Genomic DNA, 19,584 nt, shown 5'->3' with positions numbered 1-19,584 from the left:
TCCCCCTTCTCTCTCCTCTGTTGAGGTGGATGTGAAGAACGTCAAAGGAATTACAGGAGTCTTTATATTGGAGGCTATAATGCTACATAGAAGGTGGGAAGGCAATGAAGACTATTATGTCATTAACATAAACATGCACAGTACATCAGTACAGTTACAGTACAACAGGTAGAGTTTGTTAGCAATTGCAGAAGAGATATCAGGCCTTCATTGTTCGAATGTTCGAGCATGCTCTGACTAATGTGTACTTTACATGACAAAATAACATTTTCCAAATATTAAATAAAAACATGCCAATGTAACATTGAGCTGCCCACTCTTCTGTTTACCGTTGGGAGGGTGAGTGAAGCTCAGAATGTTTTTTCTTATCCCATTTTCTCCCATATTTAGTTATGCCAATTGATTCCTCCCCACACAGTTATTTGTCACTGCTGTTGTGTCCTGCCAGCGAAGAGCCCCCACCGGGAGGGCGGGAGCCTTCGTACTCCCATTCAACACTTCCCCATCCCAGTCGGTAGGAATACGTGCAATGACAATCACCCTTCTGCCTTCCCTCCCCTGAAGATATGCTTTGCCTACTGTGTTCGTATAGACGTTCGACAGCCGGATGTACCACCCGTATGTGTGTGCAGTTTGAGGAGGGAGATTAGAAGGAGTTGAGTCATGAAACAAACTATAATTCCTTTTTTATAAAATGGGATTGAAATAATCTAAATTAATTTAATTTAATATGTTAAAGCAGCTTGGAAGGTTGGATAAGATGGGGGAGAAAATGACAAGAATTGTTCCCAATCAGTAACAGTTGCTACTTTTTGCTATTGTTTAACTACAAAGTAAATGTTCATATCGGTTTTGAGAATTTTCACAAAGTAGTGATGCTTAGGTTAATGTTTTTTTGATATTGTCAAGCGGGACAGTGGCTCAGGGGTAGAGTGGCTGGATGGGAACCACAAGGCTCTCAGCTCGAACCTGGGATCCCCCAGAGTTAAGGCAGGTCCCTGCATAGTTTTCCTAAAAACACGTCCAGTGTGTAACCACCTTTAGTGTCGAAGTGTCATTGAGCAAGACTGAAGTTCTGAACCCCTAATTGCGCCCAATGTGCAGGTTGATACCTTGCATGGTTTCCTCATGCATGGTTTCCTGGCATCGATCTGTGTGTAATGCACAATCTATAAAGCACCTTGGATAAAGGTGCTATATAAATGCACCATTTATATTACCAAAAGAAAAGCATGCATTCACTCTGAAACGGGGACAAAACAACCTGTATTTTCCATGTTAGTTAATGATGGAGGTCAGGTGTACATGTATTGGATACTAATACTATAGATGTTAGAGGAAATGAGAATATCCTGTGTTATATAGGCATATACTCACTACTAGTCAGGGGATATTAATACAATCTGGGAATAAATTCCGTAGCAATACATTTCACAAATGTGTTTGTAAAGGTGTCTCGTAAGTTAGTAACACATCTCACAAAGACTGAAATCCGAATTCCCGAATCTGTATTATAGGCCTACTGCTGAAAGTTTGGGTGCCTTTAACAACCTAGGCCACAAAAAACACTCCTTGGGCTAAAACAGCCATAGGCACTTGCCCAAATGTGATGACCTCATATTTGTGATGATGGTCTGCACCATTTTTAACCCAAGGAGTGTTTCGGAATCCTGATTTGTTTTATTATTTTTGTCTTGTAGGTTGTTTATAGGTTGTTTTCAGCCGTTTTCACAGCAGCTGTCACATATTCTCTATAGTTAAAAAGAACTTTGTAGGCTGTTTGGTGAGAAAGTTGTATTCAGTGAGTCAGTCGAAATTAAAACTTATCCACGTGTACAGTATAGATGATAGATCGATGGTCCACCTATCCAGTGTACTATATCCAATTATGATTGTGAAATTGAACATTTTGGTTATTTAGGCGGTGATTTTTAGCCTTTGGAATGCCGTAGGCCTACCTTTTAAAAAAAGCAACTTTTATCAGTCAGAAATTATTCTACCACCAGGCGGCGGCGCTCGATCCATTGCCACGCACGCCAGTCAGCCACTGATGTCCCAATCTGAGAATCCCATCGGCAACTGTTGTCCTGACTCCTCCATTGTTGCACTTGCACTGTGTTCATAGTTCAGGTAAAACGTCTCCTCACTCTCCTGTATACATGTACTCGCTTGTTGTTTTCTTGTGTTACTGTCTGTCGTACATGATGCACACCCTGGATAAGGATGGTTATTTAACACGACACAATAAGACAAGTTAACTATACTATACTTACTTAACATTGTGTGGTAGGAGTGATGTATATAATATGGAGCTTAGCTGCTAACGCTAGTCCTAGCAGAAACAGCAGTGAATCTATATAACCCGCCACAGCCCAGATGAAGCAAAACTATGTTAAGGACTGGTGTTTTCAGCTGATCTGTTTTCAGCTGCGGTAGGTGTGTTTACATTCATGCTGCTGGATGGTTTTGAATGGAAACAAGCCCTGGGGCTTACCGCTTATCTGGTTTATCCTTTAGCATTCCTTTTTTGTTTTATTTGCAAACTGTTAAATTAATCAATCAATCAAAATAAATATTATTTAAAGATACTTGTGATGTCTGCATCCAGACTTTAGCATCACAACATTGATTCCTCCTCTATTTGAGCGACCACATCAAAGAGGTGGATGGGATGCTGGCAAATACTGCGGCATGGTCATACTGGTTAACAAGCTAAAAGCAATTGGTTTTGATAGCACATCAGTGAGCTGGATGCAATTCTACCTGGAGGGGAGAGAACAGATGGTGGAGGTGAACAGAACACTGTCCCCCACACACCTCCCAGTGAACTGTGGCGTTCCACAAGGAAGCATACTAGGGACTTTACCGTTCCTAATATATGTAAACGACATGACATCAGCTTGTGACTGCAACTTGTTCCAGTTCGCAGATGACTCGGCACAGCTGGTCTCGGACAGGAACAAACTGGATGTTGAAAAGGCCCTCAGCTCTGAACTCGGTAGTGTCTGCAGTCTGCACATGGCTCGCCGATATCAAAGTATCTTTACACCTGGGGAAAAACTGAATCCATTCTCTTTGGGTCAATTTTTTTTATCTCAGCAAGGTGCCTTTGAACCTTAATCGTCAAGCCATGTAAAAGTCCTTGTTCTATTTCCTTCATTCCAGACCATGCAGTCTGTGAAGTCCAGCCTGCAGGTGAAGATGAGTTCTCCAGCACCAGCCAGCACCGTTTCTATTAAACAGGAACCTGAAGACCATATGGACACCAGTAAGTTTCATGTCCTCGCTTTCTTCTGCTCCGCATTCCGCAGAAGAAAATGTGTCTTTCTTTAAAAATTGTACATTGAGCCTTTTCCAAAGCATAGACTGCATATAAACAATACTGGAACGATAATGGCCACAGAATTTATGTGTAATCATTTTTCACACTATATGCCTTGTGGAGCCATGAGGGCAAATGGGACAGGAGCTTGTTTCTGTACCGTGAGGCAGCTTGATATCTCACGGTGCGTTTTAACAGCGGGCGACATCCTGTTGTATTTTCCGTATTTTCCCCCAGAGTTGGTGTCGTCGTGTCGAAGTTAAATAACGGGCCAAGGCGCTATGTAAATGCACCATTTATATGGTAACAGTTATTTATTAAAAGAAAAAGAAAAAGGTAAGCTTCATGGTAACATCCAGAGAGTTCTGAATAATAACAGCAAACTCTTATGGTAAGGGGAGGCTGATCTGGCACTAGTATGTGGTGCAGCAGCAGCTATTTATTGATAAAGATGTGTTGCTGTGGCTTTATATTATTATAAGCTGTCCTGTTTTCAGCTGATTACTGGTGTACTGGTGTGTTTATGGTTTAAGATTGTGTGCTGTTGGCTGTTGTGATTGTGCTACATCGATCCAGACTGATCTGTTAACACATGCTACACAGGAAAAAAATGGGATTTGGCTTTCGCAAAAAAAAATTGATCATGCCATAACAGTTGCAGCATGTTTTATTTTGCGAAAGCCAAATCTTGAAGAGAAAAATTGGGCCTGAGAAACACCTAAATCACTTGAAGCTTGTTCACAACAAAGACACTTCAGTTCTTACCACTTCTGGTCCCTTTGTTTTACATTCAACCATCATCTACGACTACAACCCTGCATGTCAAATCAAAGTTCTATTCCTTCATTCCAGACCAGTCTATGGAATCCAGTCAGGTGAAGAGGAGTTCTCCAGCCAGCACCGTTTCTATTAAACTGGAACCTGAATATCACCTTAAACAGGAGCCTGAAGACCATACGGACAGCAGTAAGTTTCATGTCCTAGCTTTCTTTATTTTCTTCTACTCCGCAGCGATATCACCTTATGAACTGTATATGATTATTATCTCAGTATATGATGATCATGATACAAAATAAGAACAATGCAACATCATGATACAAAAGAAGAACAATGCAACAGACACTTTGTGTTATTATGTCATAAAAGAAAAAATATATATCTTTCCAATAGTATTGTATTTTATTTTGGTCCCTGCTCAATCTCCACGTATTGTCACCCTCAGTTTAACACTGAACCTTCGAGTTAAACTACGGTACCTCTGTCTACAACAAAGATTTATTTTTGAGTCCCACACCGGAAATAGCAGACCTACAAGCTACAAGAGTCGTGTCCGCGGCACATATGTGAGCTTGTAGATCTTCTATTTTCGGTCCAGGATTAGGCTGAGGGAACTGCAAACAATAGCCCTGATGTATCAACGGATCTGGGCATTTATCCGGAGGAGGCATTTAATAAGTTAATGCTGTCAGACTCCTGTAGTATTAGCTAGTGTGCGGGTATTTGCGGTAGTGCTACTATTTCGAAATATATATGGCAATTGTTGTTATTATTATTCTATTCCAGACCAGTCAGTGGAGTCCAGCCTGCAGGCGAAGATACATTCTCCAGCACCAGCCAGCACCGTTTGTCCAGAGCGCCCTGCAGGACGGGGGAAGAGACAGAGACGATTACCCCAGCACCTCCAGGACTTTGATTTGGGTGAGTGAGTGGGTTAGTGTGGACATTGGATCCCCTCATGTGGTGGCTGTGTGTGTGTGTTAGTGTTGTGATTGGCCGGAATAATATCGTATCCGGGGGAAATACATTTGTCGGGTGTTCCGGACCGACACTTCCGCCGATAGCGTCTCTGCCTTAGGTTGTGACCAGGCTTTTTTCTTCGCAGATGAGTAAGCCTGGGACCGAGGCTAGCCAGACAGAGACATTTTTTTAATGTTTACCCTACAGACAGAATCGTCACATGAAATGTATGTCTCCACTTGAGAATGCTCAGAACGCACTGAGAACGCTGTAGTGTATATGCCCAGCCTGTAGACGGTGCTGCAAAGCTGCCACACAAGCACCCAAAAAGAGAGAAGATGTGGAGCATGCAGATTGACGGTGTACGGCTAAACGGAATAATGCCAGAAACTGCCTAAGGGGAGGAAGAAAAAGGATCGCCATAACTTGTGCGACATAAACAACAATGGCTTAGTAGAAAACCGACAATTGTGTGGACTGACGGCGAGGCAGAACTTCTGCTTCAGGTCACACTTGACTACAAGGTGACCCATCCCAGTCCTTTTTCTATTCTTTCATTCCAGACCAGTCTGTGGCGTTCAGCCTGCAGGTGAAGAGGAGTTCTCCAGTGACAGTGATTAAAGATGGAGCTGAATTTGAATATGAAGTTGAAGATGACTTGGATCTCGGTAAGTTTAATGATTATTCTTTCTCTTTGTTCTGTTGTAGGTTCTATATCATCTTATCAACAATAGGGCTTGCAAACATCACACTGTTGTATGCAAATTCGGGGGCGGGCACCATTTTGAAGGACAGGTATAGCAGATCAACAACAGTGCATCAGCACTCCCAACAATGAATTTCATCAATGTTAAAATCCAGCTTCAAAATCTAGCCTACTTGGAAAAGGTGGACAGTGGACAAATTGTGTTTAGTTTAAGTAATGGAGCTGGTTCATCGCTTTCTGTCAGCGATCAGCCTGTCGGCACGCCTGCCTTATAAGTTATAACATCATTCCACCTGTCCCGTCAGGTAAACCTTTTTCTTTTACATTTATATGTGGTCCTATAGTGTACTGAGACACTTCACTGTCTCCCTGCATTCTATGTATGGTTACACATTACGCATGTCTGTGCACATTGTAAAAGCTTGTAAGAAAAACAATCACCTGTGTGAAGTGAGCGCACTACACTGTCTCTTTGCATTCTATGATCATATCGTTTACTGAGACACTACACTATGCACATTGTAAAAGCTTGTAAAGAACAAAAATCACATCCTTTTGTGAACTGTTTTGTTATTATTTGTCAGTGGTCACGCAGATGCACGCTCGGTTCCGACACATTGTTTATTGATGATTAAGCCCTACAACAATTTAGTTTTATTGTTAAATGTTGCTTTTAGTTTGTAAAGAGCATACACAAATGTCTACCATTCGTCTACCAACGTTAATTCTGTGTACGTGCATATTCAATTTTGGGTAATTTTTTTTGAAAACTATTCGTTACTGACCTCGTCAGTGCCTCCCGATAAATCACCGCCACTTAAAAAGCGACTGAGGTTCCGAAACACTAAAGCTAAAATACTGTGAGAACTATAGGTATTTCCACTCACCAAACATCCATTATTGTGGCTAACTGGTGGATTAAACAGACTAGGCCTCGATCAACTTGAATAATGATGCTTAAGAAATTATAACATTCATGTTTCTTCAAATCATGTTATGTTATAGTTTTCATGAAACATTTCTTTGTTTTACCTCAATCTCTATCACAGATGTCTCAACTGCCCAACTACCAATGAAGAAACCTACCTTCTGTGACCAGTGTGGGAAAACATTCACAACACCCCAGAGTCTCAACGTACACCAGAGGACTCATACAGGAGAGAAACCTTACCCCTGTGACCAGTGTGGGAAAAGGTTCAGCGTAAAGTATTATCTGACAACTCACCAACGAACTCAGACAGGAGAGAAACCCTACCATTGTGACCAATGTGGGAAAAGTTTCACTATAAGCACAACGCTCAGAATTCACCAGAGAATTCATACAGTAGAAAAACCCCACCAGTGTGACCAGTGTAGTAAAAGGTATCGCAGAAGAGCTGAACTGAAACGTCACTATCTAATTCATACAGGAGAGACAAACTTCCACTGTAAGTGTGGGGATAAGTTCAGGACGATAAATCTTCTTAAACGTCATGCGAAATTCAGGTGCTATGACCTCCCGGTAGGGCTCCTCACTGACAGGCGTACAACAGCAGTAGCAAAACCGAAATGTGCATGGTTCCCATGGTTATAAAATTAATGTTATCCAACGTTATTGGAATTTATATATTTTTCTTTTTGTTTTTCCTTTAGATTTTGTTCATTTTGTATAAATCTGTTCTTTTTTTGTTGCGTGATGCTCTCCTGATTATAAGTCAATCACGTGATACACATGCAACAGCAGATAATGTTGTCCAGTGCTGTTTCCTGAATTACATTTGAGATTGGTGTCCTACATTAAATCGCTTGTTATTAGAGCGATGTCCAGGCAGGCTGGTCACACGACAGCCAATTATCACTGAACATAATTTTGCAAATGCCTTCTTGGCATCTTACAGTGGATTTATAGACATTGCAGGGGCTTTCAAATATGAACACAAGCTGTTTACATTTGTGAAAAGTTTAACTTTTCAAAATAAAGCCAAATAGAGCCAAATCTCCAAGAGATTATACAGTCCTCTTGCTTTCTTGAAAGCATGTCACAAATATCTGTGTATACAGTATAACTTTGCTCGAGAACTTGCCACCCACGCCAATCTGCCAATCGGGCTTGCAAAGGACGGGTGAGGTCAAGGAGAGGTTGACCCTCCAGATCCTCTAACGGTCCTCACAGAACTATGTCCTTTATGACAGTGGTACAATTTATATTGTAAAATCAATGTTAATTTAACTCTCAGAGTTACAGACCCATAAGGTCTACCATTTAGCTGGAGACCCCCTACTTAAGAAGCTCTGTTGTTTCAGGCCTGAAAATATCAATTAAAAAAAAGGTCAGAGGTTGCTTCTCGCCCTCAGGGCGTCTTACTGGTGTGTTTTTTGCTTATGCTGTTTGCTTCCATATGTGTGACATTTTCTTATGGCAAAGATATGTGCCCTATGGTTAATGATCGAGGCAAACGAAGAAAGACATAATCTTTCTAGACTGTAAATCCAGGCCACTTCTCTCTGTCGACCGCCACGGTAAGATTTTGTGTAATGTAACGCCTCTAGAGAAGTCTATTAAGGCTCCTATTTGGGGAAGCCTTATAAACAAAATCTGTATTTCTTAATAGGAGCTGTAGAGGGAATGACCGGTAGATAGAGTAAATAGGTAATATTATTGACTGTTGATAGACTGCACTTACCGTAGGCCTATATATTTATTATTAAAAAGTGAGGCGTTTTGGTTGACTGCAACTCTGCAAGTAGTGAAACCATGTTGCAACTTTCTGCCCTTTTAATATTTTGTCATGTAATTTCTCATATTGTCTACTAGAGGTCTGTCTTGCTTTTAAAAATCATTGTATTTTAAACGAATACCAAAACTCGCCTCAAAACACAGTCGCCTCGGGCGCTGAAATGGAACTAGAAGCCATTATTTTTGTGTCAACTTTAATTTAGTATGACTAAACAGAACAGACCAGGAAGGAAATCAGTGTACGCTTCCGATTGATTGAAATCTAGTTTGAACTATTGCAGCTGGAGAGAGAGATCACACTCAGCAAGACAATGGTCACATATTTCGGCAGGTTCACAAATTTCATCATAATTTTCCATGCTGGATTGCTGGAGTGACCGAGTGTGAGTGAGTGAGTGAGTGCCTGCGAGATTTTGGGTATTGGAATGGCTCTAAATAAATTATAAATGTTGAAATTGCAGATAATGGTTGGAACTATATGCAGTTATTAAACACCTTAAGTAGGGCCTAGGCTATTTTATAAGCCAGTGGTTCTCAAACTTTTTATGTCAGGACCCCCAAATTGACACTATTATGTTAGCCAGAGAGACCCCAGAAGATTTTTATGGCAGTGAGTTAAACATTTTAATTCCAATAAGGATCCCAGTTTAATATGTACAACTTAGGTCACAATCACTATGTATCATCAGTGTTCATCAGTGCTGGAATAAAATAACTAAGTAAAAGTAAAGTACATTTACTCAAGTACTTTGCTTAAATACAATTTTAGGTATTTTTTTGTTTTTACTTTACTGGAGTTGTCAATCCTTTTTCTTCTACTCCACTATGAGGCAAATATTATTTACTCCACTATTATTTGAAAACATGACTTTACAGGCAGGCCTATACTTTGTAGATTTAGATTATTATTACAAAACAGGCCAACTATGCATTGCAGTGCCATTGGCCATTTGACTCACAAGTAGGCCTACGTCGCAACCGCGATCTTGTAGATCGGCTATTTTCAATATATATATATTTGTCATTGTAATTGAAAACTTGTGAAATGGGACATTCTGCAAAATGAGCTCTTTCTACTTTTGGTACTTTAAAGTACCCTACATTTGGCTTTTATACTCAAATACGTTTTGAATTATTTTACTTTAACCCTGTAAGACCCGGCGTTGCTTTTCGGTAACATTTTAATTTTAATTAATTAATTAATTATTTTTTTTCTGTACTTTTTTCACGTAAACGTCATCGGTGGTGTTCATTGCAATGCCATTGCAATGCCATTTGGTCATGATATTTGCATATAAATACCCCCCACCCACAGATTATATGTGCATAAGATTTTCTAGTAGTCCTAGTCCTGGTAGTACAAAGTAGTAGTAAGGTTGAAATCTCTTTTTTGCAAGTAGAAATTAATCCGGGTCTTATTAGTTGATTCCTATTCCTATAGTAGGCTGCTATCAATCATTTGACTGGGGACCCCCAGGAACCGCTTCAAGGACCCCTGGCCCTGGCCACTCCTGGACCCTGGTAAACGAACCCGACGTCAGAGCAAAACAACAAGTCAACAACCCCCGCTGCTTGGCTTGTTTGTTGCTTGCGCCCGTCACGATATCTGGCAACTTAATGGCAAGTAAAGTGAGTGGCAACTCTCCTCCTGTGAAAAGAGCGTCAGCCGCAGTTGTGCGGTTTTCATTGTCGAAGTTGTTGTTATTTCAGGTAAAATTACTATAATTGTACGTGCTTGTTGTTTTCGGTGCAGAATGTGTGTTTTTTACTGTGTCATATAGTGCGTGGCGTGGATAATGATGCATGTTTAACAACACAAAAACACAACTATTGTGCTAGCATAGCTGCTAACGCTAGTCCTAGCAGAGAGCAATGAGCCATCAGCCATGTGTGTTGTTGGAATGTCTTGTGGAATTGCATCGTGGTGGTCATTGTAGAAACAGTGGTTCTCAAACTTGTTCATGTCAAGGACCCCCAAATTGACACTAATTATCCCGCGGACCCCCATATGAAAAGATATGCCAGGGACCCACACAAGAGAAGATTTTTACGGCTCTAGCAGTGAATCCCAACCCGTTTAATTTTAAGTGTTGTAAAATGTAAAAAGTACCCCCTGCAGTTTGACATGCATTAGGCTACGGTCCTACGGACCCCCATTGAATGACATTTCTATCCCTGAGAGCCCCAATTTATATTGTAAAATCAAAGTTGATTTAACTCTGAGAGTGTACAAATGGAACCAAATGCCTAGCTCTGGTTCATAGCTCTAATTCCGTTGCAACGGAAGCAATGCAGTAGGCTATTATATTGACCAGAGCTACCAAATGGCATTTGGTTCCATTTGTAGTACACTCTACGACTACTACAATACATACCCATGAGGGTCCATTTGGTTCCTAATTATCATTTAGCTGTCTACCATTACTGTTGCTAATAATACATTGGGTGTTTTTCTATCAAATAATACAATTTCAAAATGCGGAAAGCCTCTGAATAAAATAAAACGTCATCCGTCACTCTGTACTTATTACTTATCTGAAAATGGTATTAAAAGTTTGTAGACTCATGGGTACAGGTCAATACAAAATCTGCTAAGAGGATCATAGAAACCGAAAAGCCACTAAGACTTGTTTACATAACGGTCCTCTATCTATTGTATTGTGCAATGTGCATAGCATACACTACAATAACAATGTAGGCTATTGTTATTACTGATTATGATCAGGGCTGCCAACACTCCTGGATTGTCATTTCTGCTGGATTTGGTATCATTGTTCCAAAATTCACCAGAAAACAGGAACTTTAATCTACTACAGTAATTTAATTAAAACGTTTCTTGTGGAGGACCACCAGACCCTCCGCTTGGGGGGTCTTGGCAGTGAATGCAATCATACAGAGATGTTTACTTAAATAATGAATCAATGTTTTGTTTAAAGATGGGACATTCAATCAACATCAACTTCACATAACAATTGATGATATGCACACGGTTACCATCTTGCCAGCAAGGTGCTACCTAGGTGCAACTTCCCATAGACAGCCCATTCATCCAAACAGAACTGTCCTATCTAATTGTATTAAATAATGTCAAACTCACCAACATTGCAGCTGTACGGAAAGCTTGAATTATCCTCTTTCTTGTGTTTGTAGACATGTTATGAGCTACTCCCTGTCAATAAATTCCTAGCAGATGATTTTTTTTAGAAGTGATCGTTGAGTATCACTCAACAGCCCATGTTTTGAATTTGCACATGCAGCAGGACTCGGAGGTTGCTTTACTGATAACGAGTGCTTCCAAACTCTGACACAAGGAATTTCTTGACTTAGGAATACGGTGGATTTTCATGAAACAAACACTTTTGCAGATAGTAAGACGATAATTTCAAGCTCTAATTATTCATCTTTCAGGCCAGGAGGAGGATGCGTCCCTACATTTTAACCGTGAATAATGATGCTCGGCTTAGTGGAGTCGTCTCACTCTTCATCCAGGATGATACTACAGAGGTAATCTCATGTTTTATCTTAAAGTCCTTTAATTTAAGTGTGCTCCTCGGTCACGTCAGGCTAAGTAGTAATAGAAATCAAAGATTCAATATTAAACATTGGACAGGTACGGCTTGATGACATGACTATAGACATAATTTGTACCGATTTGTGTGATGTTTGGACACAATCGGTAGGAGTAGTTCTGCAAAAATTGGGCTCCTGGTGGCGCTATAACAGGCCAATGTGAAAACTTTGGGGCAGAGGTTCTGCTCTCTCCTCCAGAGAGAGAGCGAGCTTGCGTGCGTGCGTGCGCAGTTTCACACCAATCGGTCTAATGGTGATGGAGATTAGCTGTAGCCTACACAGACGACGGATGGATGGACATGGGCAAAAATATAGTTCCGTCCACGCCTTCACTTCAGCCTGGCAGAGACAATAACTATGTATTCTGATAGTAATGATTGCTATAGTATAGATAGAACGTTCACTCAGTAACAGGGGTCTCATTGCCTCCTCCCGTCTTTATGATCAGAAAATACATTTTCAGGTCAGGAGTAGGACACCATTTTTATCCAGTCAGGAGAGAGAAGTCATACTCAACGAATACAAGATGAACAAGTGACACATGAGCAGACAAAATTGGAACTGGAACCATGTACAATTTAAGCTGAGAAATGCATAGCAACCCACCTGAACAACAATTAAATACATATGCATATACATATACATATTTCCACAGACGATCAAAGGGAGACGTCTACGGTATCAGAAGAGGGCCTCCAAAAGATATTCAACGTTGTCTGGGGAACAGCGAGAGGTGGACGACGGGTGTAATGCAAAGAAGAAACCTGTATTAAAGTTGTACATGATAAAGAAGAAGCCTCTGTTAAAGTTGTACAGAATAGGTATGTAATACTGAGTTGTTTTACTGGTGGGTTACACTGACTACTGCAGAGAGATACATCTAGTTTTCATCCTGGCCACTAGATGTCGCAGTCAGATGGACATGAATCTAAAAATTGAAAGTGTACATCAAATTCAACACAGCGGTTTGGTGGTTTCTACCATTCTACGGAGCTTATGGGGTGCAATATTATACTAGTGGCAGCGTGAATGCAACAAAGTTTGGCGCTCCTGCATGTCGGATGTTTGGTGTGCCTCCCCCTCGACACATGCACGAATGCACACACACATGGAATATATTAGGTGTGATTAATCATTAATTTATTATGAAGGGCCATGCAAACGTGAAGCGAGGAACACAGGCGTTGTTGCCTGGATCAACACAGGTCTCCTCCGAGCAAAAACGCAGGTCTCATTGAAAATTAACTATAGGCGCGTTTTATCGCTCCCCGTTTGCAAGGCCCTTGAGACTACCTACCGATAACCGATATAGCTCCTCTGTTGCATATGATCCAGCCATGTTGTTGTACTAGTTCTGTCCACCATCTTTACACCCTATTTTCCCTCCGTTTTCCATTAAAGGTATATTCAGTGATTTCACTCAAAAAACCGTAGGTTTCGTTTTTGGCTGTGGGACCTAAGCCTTCGTCCAATCAGGATAGAGAGTCAAAAACGAAACCTACGGTTTTTTGACCCCCAGGTGTTAACTGGGGACAGGGAGGAACTCCTTATATGGTCAGCACACTCTATAGTAGAGAGGATTATCACAACAAAACAACAAAATAAGTGATATTTGAATTAAGTGAAATCACTGAATATACCTTTAAACTTTCATCTACAACCAATGTCAATCAAAGTCCTTATTCTATTCCTTCATTCCAGACAAGTCTGTGGAGTCCAGCCCGGAGACGGTGGAGACGAGTTCTCCAGCACCAGTCAGAACCGTTTCTACTAAACGGGAACTTGAAGACCACCTCAAACAGGAACTTGTAGACCACGTTAAACAGGAACCTGAAGACCACTTCAAACAGGAATTTGAAGATCACCTTAAAGAGAAACTTGAAGACCACCTTAAACAGGCACCTGAAGACCACTTTAAACAGGAACTTGAAGATCACCTCAAACAGAAACTTGAAGACCACCTTAAACGGGTACCTGAAGACCACTTCCAACAGGAGTTTGAAGATGACATTAAACAGAAACATGAAGACCACCTTAAACAGGAACCTGAAGACCACTTCAAACAGGAACTTGAAGATCACCTCATACAGAAACTTGAAGACCACCTTCAACAGGCACCTGAAGACCACTTCCAACAGTTTGAAGATCACCTCAAACAGAAACTTCAAGACCAACAGGAGTTTGAAGATCACCTCAAACAGAAACTTGAAGACCTTGAATGGGCACCCGAAGACCGCCTTGAACGGGCACCCGAAGACCACCTTGAACGGGCCCCCGAATACCACCTTGAACAGGAACCTAAAGACCACCTTGAACAGGAACCTGAAAGCCACCTTGAACGGGCACCTGAAGACCACCTTTACTCCAGTATGTTTCATGTTCTCTTTCTGTGTTTCTTCTGTTTCTTCTGTAAGGTTAACTTCAGTAACGTTGCAGGACTCTTGCTGTTCAATATGACAATTCAATAATTTGTTTTGGACTACGCATTGGCATTTGCAATTCTATTTTTCTCCCTATTTTCAATTACATTTTGATCCCATGATTTCGCATTTTTCCCGGTGCCAATTGCCTAAGCTGTAACCCTGGGCGCTGCTCTCCCTCTGCCAACCTGAGGTGAGCCCCGAACTGAGCTCATGCCTCCATGAGTGTCCCCGGTAGGACGTAGTGCGTGGAAGGAACACATTATTCCAACCAGTTACTTTCCCCTCAATCAGGCTGACCGGGGGGAGGCAGTATAGACACGCCCAGAGACCGGTCCCCTGGTCGCAGCGAACGTATTTCCTGTAGGCGGAGACGACATATCTGCGGCGTAAACGGGAAGGTCTTGTATTGAATGGTAGAGTGACTGATGTTGGTCTGCTCAAACGTTACTCTTTTACCTGCTTTTTACTAACACTAACTTTATAAAGATCCCCAGAACATCAGGATGAACAGTAGTGGCTGCTGTACTTTATACCTCATACTATATGAGGTATAAAGTACAGCAGCCTTGTGTTCATACAACAGAAAGATTGGGTATTGGGTAAGACTGACGTTATGTATCTTTAAGGACCTTCTACTGCTTCGTCTCAACGTGTGTGTGTGTGTGTGTGTGTGTGTGTGTTGTGTTTTCTCCAGGAAGAACAGTATACCAGCCTGTTACTGTAGTCCCTCCACAAGGCCAGCCGGTTACATGTGCCATTTCTCCTGGACCTATACGCGTCCAGAACAACCAGGTAGTACATCCTAATACCGTTTTCTCTTCTACAGTTGTGCCTCTGGACAGTTGTATACCGTATCTTGATGTGATGGGTTGAAATTGAGAAATACATTGAAGTGCTAATTAATGTTGAAATTAATTGTATTTATAAATTAAAAATTAAAATAAAGTTGGTCACAAAAACAAAATCATATATTTATTTGTATTCATTTGGCAAACAAATTAACCTTTTTGTCTGTGTGTCTCAGCTACAGTTGCCGCTCCACCAGGATCTGAACCTCGTCAATGACGACGACGGCTCGTCTAAGAACAAGCGTGTCATCCCCAAGCAGGCCACCAACGTCTTGCGCTCGTGGCTCTTCCAGCACAAACGGGTAAATCCTAACGGTTTTCTGAAAAAGCCTATGTTTCCGTCCATCTTCACTGTAACTGTCAATAAGGGCACAAAAGCCAAAAAGCTTGAAAAAAATACTTAGTTTTGTTTGTTTTCCAAATGTTCACAGTTTCCATATCCAACAGAGGATGAGAAGAAACAGATCGCCACCCAGACAAACCTGACCCTCCTACAGGTTAACAACTGGTGAGTTAAAGACATTCCACATACAAAAGAATCATTAGAAACAGCACCTGTTGTTTGGTATGTTTGGTCAGTTAATACAGTGATTCTCAACGTTTTTACATATAAGGGCCCACAGTTTGATATGCATTAGATTGGAGAGTAGACCACAGACCCATCCCGTTTGATAAAATATCGGGGACCCCAATCTACACTGTAAAGATTCTTAATTTATCTCTGGGAGTGTACAGATGTAACCAAATGGACTGAATGAATTGGGTGTCAAGTGTCAACTATATGACTGGCTTTGACATCAAATGCTTGCCAAATCTTTTCGCAGTGTTTGGAAAAGGCCTTGTAAAAAGCCCCTCGTGGTTGCATTGAGTCGATTATTTTCTCTCTCATGGACAAATGGTTCCATTTAGCAGCTCACATAAAAAGGTGCACCCTCCTGTCTCCAGGTTCATAAACGCCAGGAGGCGGATCCTGCAGCGGATCCTGCAGCCATCCATGCTCGACGCCAGCTCCTCGAAGACGACCAAAAACAAGAAGACGCCAGAGAACCGGCCACTTCAGCGCTTGTGCCCTGAATCCATCGCCGCGAGAGGGGTCACCCAGCAACAAGTTACCGTGCCAGACGGTACGGCACTATCGTCTGCTACAATTTAGCAGACGCTCTTAATCCAGAGTGATTTACAATAAGCAAAGTCAACACAAGTTAATGTCATCAACTGCATAGAAATAGTAATCCTGGATCATAGGTAAACCAAGAACCTATCCTCAGTCTGACCCCCCAAAATCCCCCCCCAAAAAATCTTGAATCTGAAACTATTCACACTACTATAGGATGCCAGGTCATAACATGCTATTTAAATTCCATTTTAGCCTTTTCATAAGCCTGCAACGGTCATTGAGGCTAGGGCAAATACTAAGTGGGCTAAGTATAGTCATTGTCATTTTAAGCTAAACAAGTTACTCCTAATAAACAGGTTGGGTCACGACCCTTTTCAGTCACACCAATGTCAAATCGGAGCGTGTAAAGAAGTGAAAAACACTTCTTTGCAACCTCTGATCTGACATTGGTTGTGGTTTGTGGATGCAGTCCCATGCAACCTTCATCCACACAACCCATGTCAAATGAAAGTCCTTATTCTATTCCTTCATTCCAGACCAGTCTGTGGAGTCCAGCCTGCAGGTGAAGATGAGTTCTCCAGCACCAGCCAACACCGTTTCTATTAAACAGGAACCTGAAGACCTCCTTATACAGGCACCCGAAGACCACCTGGACACCAGTACGTTTCATGCTATTTTTCACTTTTGATTTGACATTTAAGTAGTAGTATTAGCATGACACAATAAAAATAAAACATGGTAATATTAAGGCAGCTTTCGTTTTTTCATCAAGGTTTTGTTATTAGGGTTTGTTATAAGTATATTCTAAGAGATGCACACGCATATTTGACACATCAACGGACCGACATGCAGAAACAACGGTCGGACATGCGGACAACCCTAACCGTGCTTGCGCTTAGGGTTAGGTTAGCGTTTGAGGTAGGCTGTCGGTCTAAGGACAGTCGGACCAGTAATATGTCTAAACTAAAGCCTGTACCCTATTCTAATCCTTCATTCCAGAGTCCAGCCTGCAGGTGAAGATGAGTACTCCAGCACCAGCCAGGACAGTTGGTCCAGGACGCCCAGGACGGGGGAAGAGACAGACGCGATTACCCCGCCACCTCCAGGATTTTAATTTGGGCGAGTACCTCTCCTCCGAGTGTTGTAACTACAGCGCTTACAGTGTTGGTTTAACTTTGATAGTAGTGCTTAGCGCGGTACTGCTAGATATCACACAGTGTGAAGTTACTTTATCAAAGACGCTAGTAATATCAACCACAGAACAAGGAACCAGGACTGCTTGCATAGACGGAACACATCAGCGGCGTCTATACATTGCAGTGTTGTGTGCAGGTCATTCAATCATGTTTCACTACTGGACTTCATCTATTCTAGATTGTGCATTAATATGTAACCATTCTTCAGTATGGTGTTGTGATGTTACTGATTTACTGTGTCTACAGTGTCTCGAGCGTCAAAAGCCGACGTTTCCCATGCATCGGAGCCTCCAGGAAACAGTACAAACAGAGAGGACTTCTTAAAATGTGAGTTTTGGAGTGGAGTCATATGATGTAATGCCAGAGTGTGGACGGGCCAACTTGAAAACCTTTGACTAAATGTATTTGTATAATTCCTCAATCCTCCCTCTCGTCAGTCTTCAGTTCCAAATTTGCATTTCCACTTAGTTTATAATGTCCGGCCATTGTTGAGTTTCCAAGCTGGCATGGAATGGAAACAAGCCTGTGTTTATCTAGCATCAGCATTATAATGACTCAAATATTAAATTAGTTGCATATCAGCACCCCCACCACCTCAGAACATTGTGCTACTGCAGCTAAAACAGCTTCAGAAGCAAAAAAGAAATGCGATGGACTGGTTATATCAGAGTGGTGATAGAGGCTCAAACCATTAGAAATAAGTTTGAGGGACATAGACGATATGATATTAAATTCATGTTATAGCTGTTTAGGTATATATATATTTCTGTCAAATGTTTCTCATTCAAATTTAGGTTTTGAGGAGTTAAATTTTCTTATTCAAATTTAGGTTTTGAAGAGTTAAAGTTTTCTCATTCAAATTATGGTTTTGAGGAGTACGTCTGTGTGATGTTTTGAGTACAAGGAGTCTGACCAATCAATTTCGCCCCCACTCCCAATGCAATTCCAACCAAAGGACCTTATTGGCATGGGAAAATATGTTAAAAACAATAATAATAAAACAAATACAATAAAAACGAATACATAATACAATAATACAAGGGAATATGTCAACAGAGATGTGTCAAATTGGATAGTTTAATCAAAAATAAAATGACATGCCCAAAATCGTGATGCCACGTTCAAATGGTTAATTTTCTCTGATGTTCTTTTCACAGATACCGTTCCACTGTCATTGGACCCCAACACTACCGGCAAGTACCTCCAGCTGTTGGAAGAGAACCGAAAGGTAGTCGCTACACTACAAAACCAAAGTTATCCTGATCATCCAGAGAGATTTAGCCTTTATACGCAGGTGCTGAGTAGAGAGAGTCTTCCGGAACGTTGTTACTTTGAAGTAGAATGGATTGGATATTTGTTTGGCATAGCAGTCTCCTACAAAGACATCAACCGAAAGATTGAGGATCTATCGGTCTTTGGATACAATGACAAGTCCTGGCGGTTAGATTGTGAAGGCGGGGTCAGTGGCTTCACGTTCACGCACAACAGCGTTGTGACTTATGGGTCACTGCGTTGTTCCTCGAGGGTCGGGGTGTATGTAGACCGCAAGGCGGGAATTCTGTCATTCTACAGTGTTTCTAACGACACAATGACCCTCCTCCATTCAGTTAAAGCTACCTTCACAAAACCTCTCTACGCAGGCATATGGCTTTTTGGTATAGCAGAGTTTTGCAACACTTAAAACCATATACTGTATACGTAGTTGACCAGGGTCACACGGGGCTCTATTTTTGACCCACGCCATCCCCCTACACACACACAGACACACACACACACACACACACGCACACCAAATGGCTTCACTGAAAATAGCTGATCTACAAGCTAGTGTTTAACCACACACTGTATACCCGTAATTAGGTGTCATGTCTGTATACTGCAGGGATGTCAAACTCAAATACACAGTGGGCCAAAATAAAGAAATTGGTACAAGTTGAGGGCCGGACTGT

At 41.4% G+C, this 19,584-nt stretch overlaps 2 protein-coding genes and 1 long non-coding RNA gene across 4 annotated transcripts in view; 2 read left to right on the top strand and 1 right to left on the bottom strand.

The window, feature by feature from the left end:
* Nucleotides 1-19,584, bottom strand: part of map3k2 (mitogen-activated protein kinase kinase kinase 2) — a 316,607-nt gene that overhangs the window by 66,670 nt on the left and 230,353 nt on the right. The gene's annotated exons all lie outside the window — the stretch shown is intronic.
* Nucleotides 2,023-8,812, top strand: LOC308311886. 2 transcript variants are annotated; one of them, XR_013963704.1, is made up of 5 exons: nucleotides 2,023-2,124; nucleotides 3,166-3,268; nucleotides 4,886-5,020; nucleotides 5,623-5,727; nucleotides 6,815-8,812. It is a non-coding gene; the product is annotated as an uncharacterized lncRNA (long non-coding RNA). The 2 variants fall into 2 exon arrangements; XR_013963705.1 differs by having other exon boundaries at nucleotides 5,598-5,727.
* LOC308311742 (uncharacterized protein) lies at nucleotides 10,124-17,856 on the top strand (the record flags this gene model as incomplete). The annotated part of the gene is made up of 11 exons (XM_080758527.1): nucleotides 10,124-10,191; nucleotides 11,890-11,985; nucleotides 12,707-12,872; nucleotides 13,753-14,418; nucleotides 15,169-15,266; nucleotides 15,499-15,624; nucleotides 15,754-15,830; nucleotides 16,268-16,446; nucleotides 16,976-17,098; nucleotides 17,439-17,562; nucleotides 17,844-17,856. The coding sequence occupies exons 2-11, from the start codon at nucleotides 11,902-11,904 to the stop codon at nucleotides 17,854-17,856; spliced, it is 1,656 nt and encodes a 551-aa protein (XP_080614653.1). The 5' UTR covers nucleotides 10,124-10,191; nucleotides 11,890-11,901.

The sequence above is a fragment of the Protomyctophum bolini genome, assembly GCF_963924005.1.
Source record: "Protomyctophum bolini genome assembly, chromosome: 24".
NCBI lineage: Eukaryota > Metazoa > Chordata > Actinopteri > Myctophiformes > Myctophidae > Protomyctophum > Protomyctophum bolini.
Note: the sequence above shows the minus strand (reverse complement) of the source record. Positions and strands in the feature narration are given on the sequence as shown.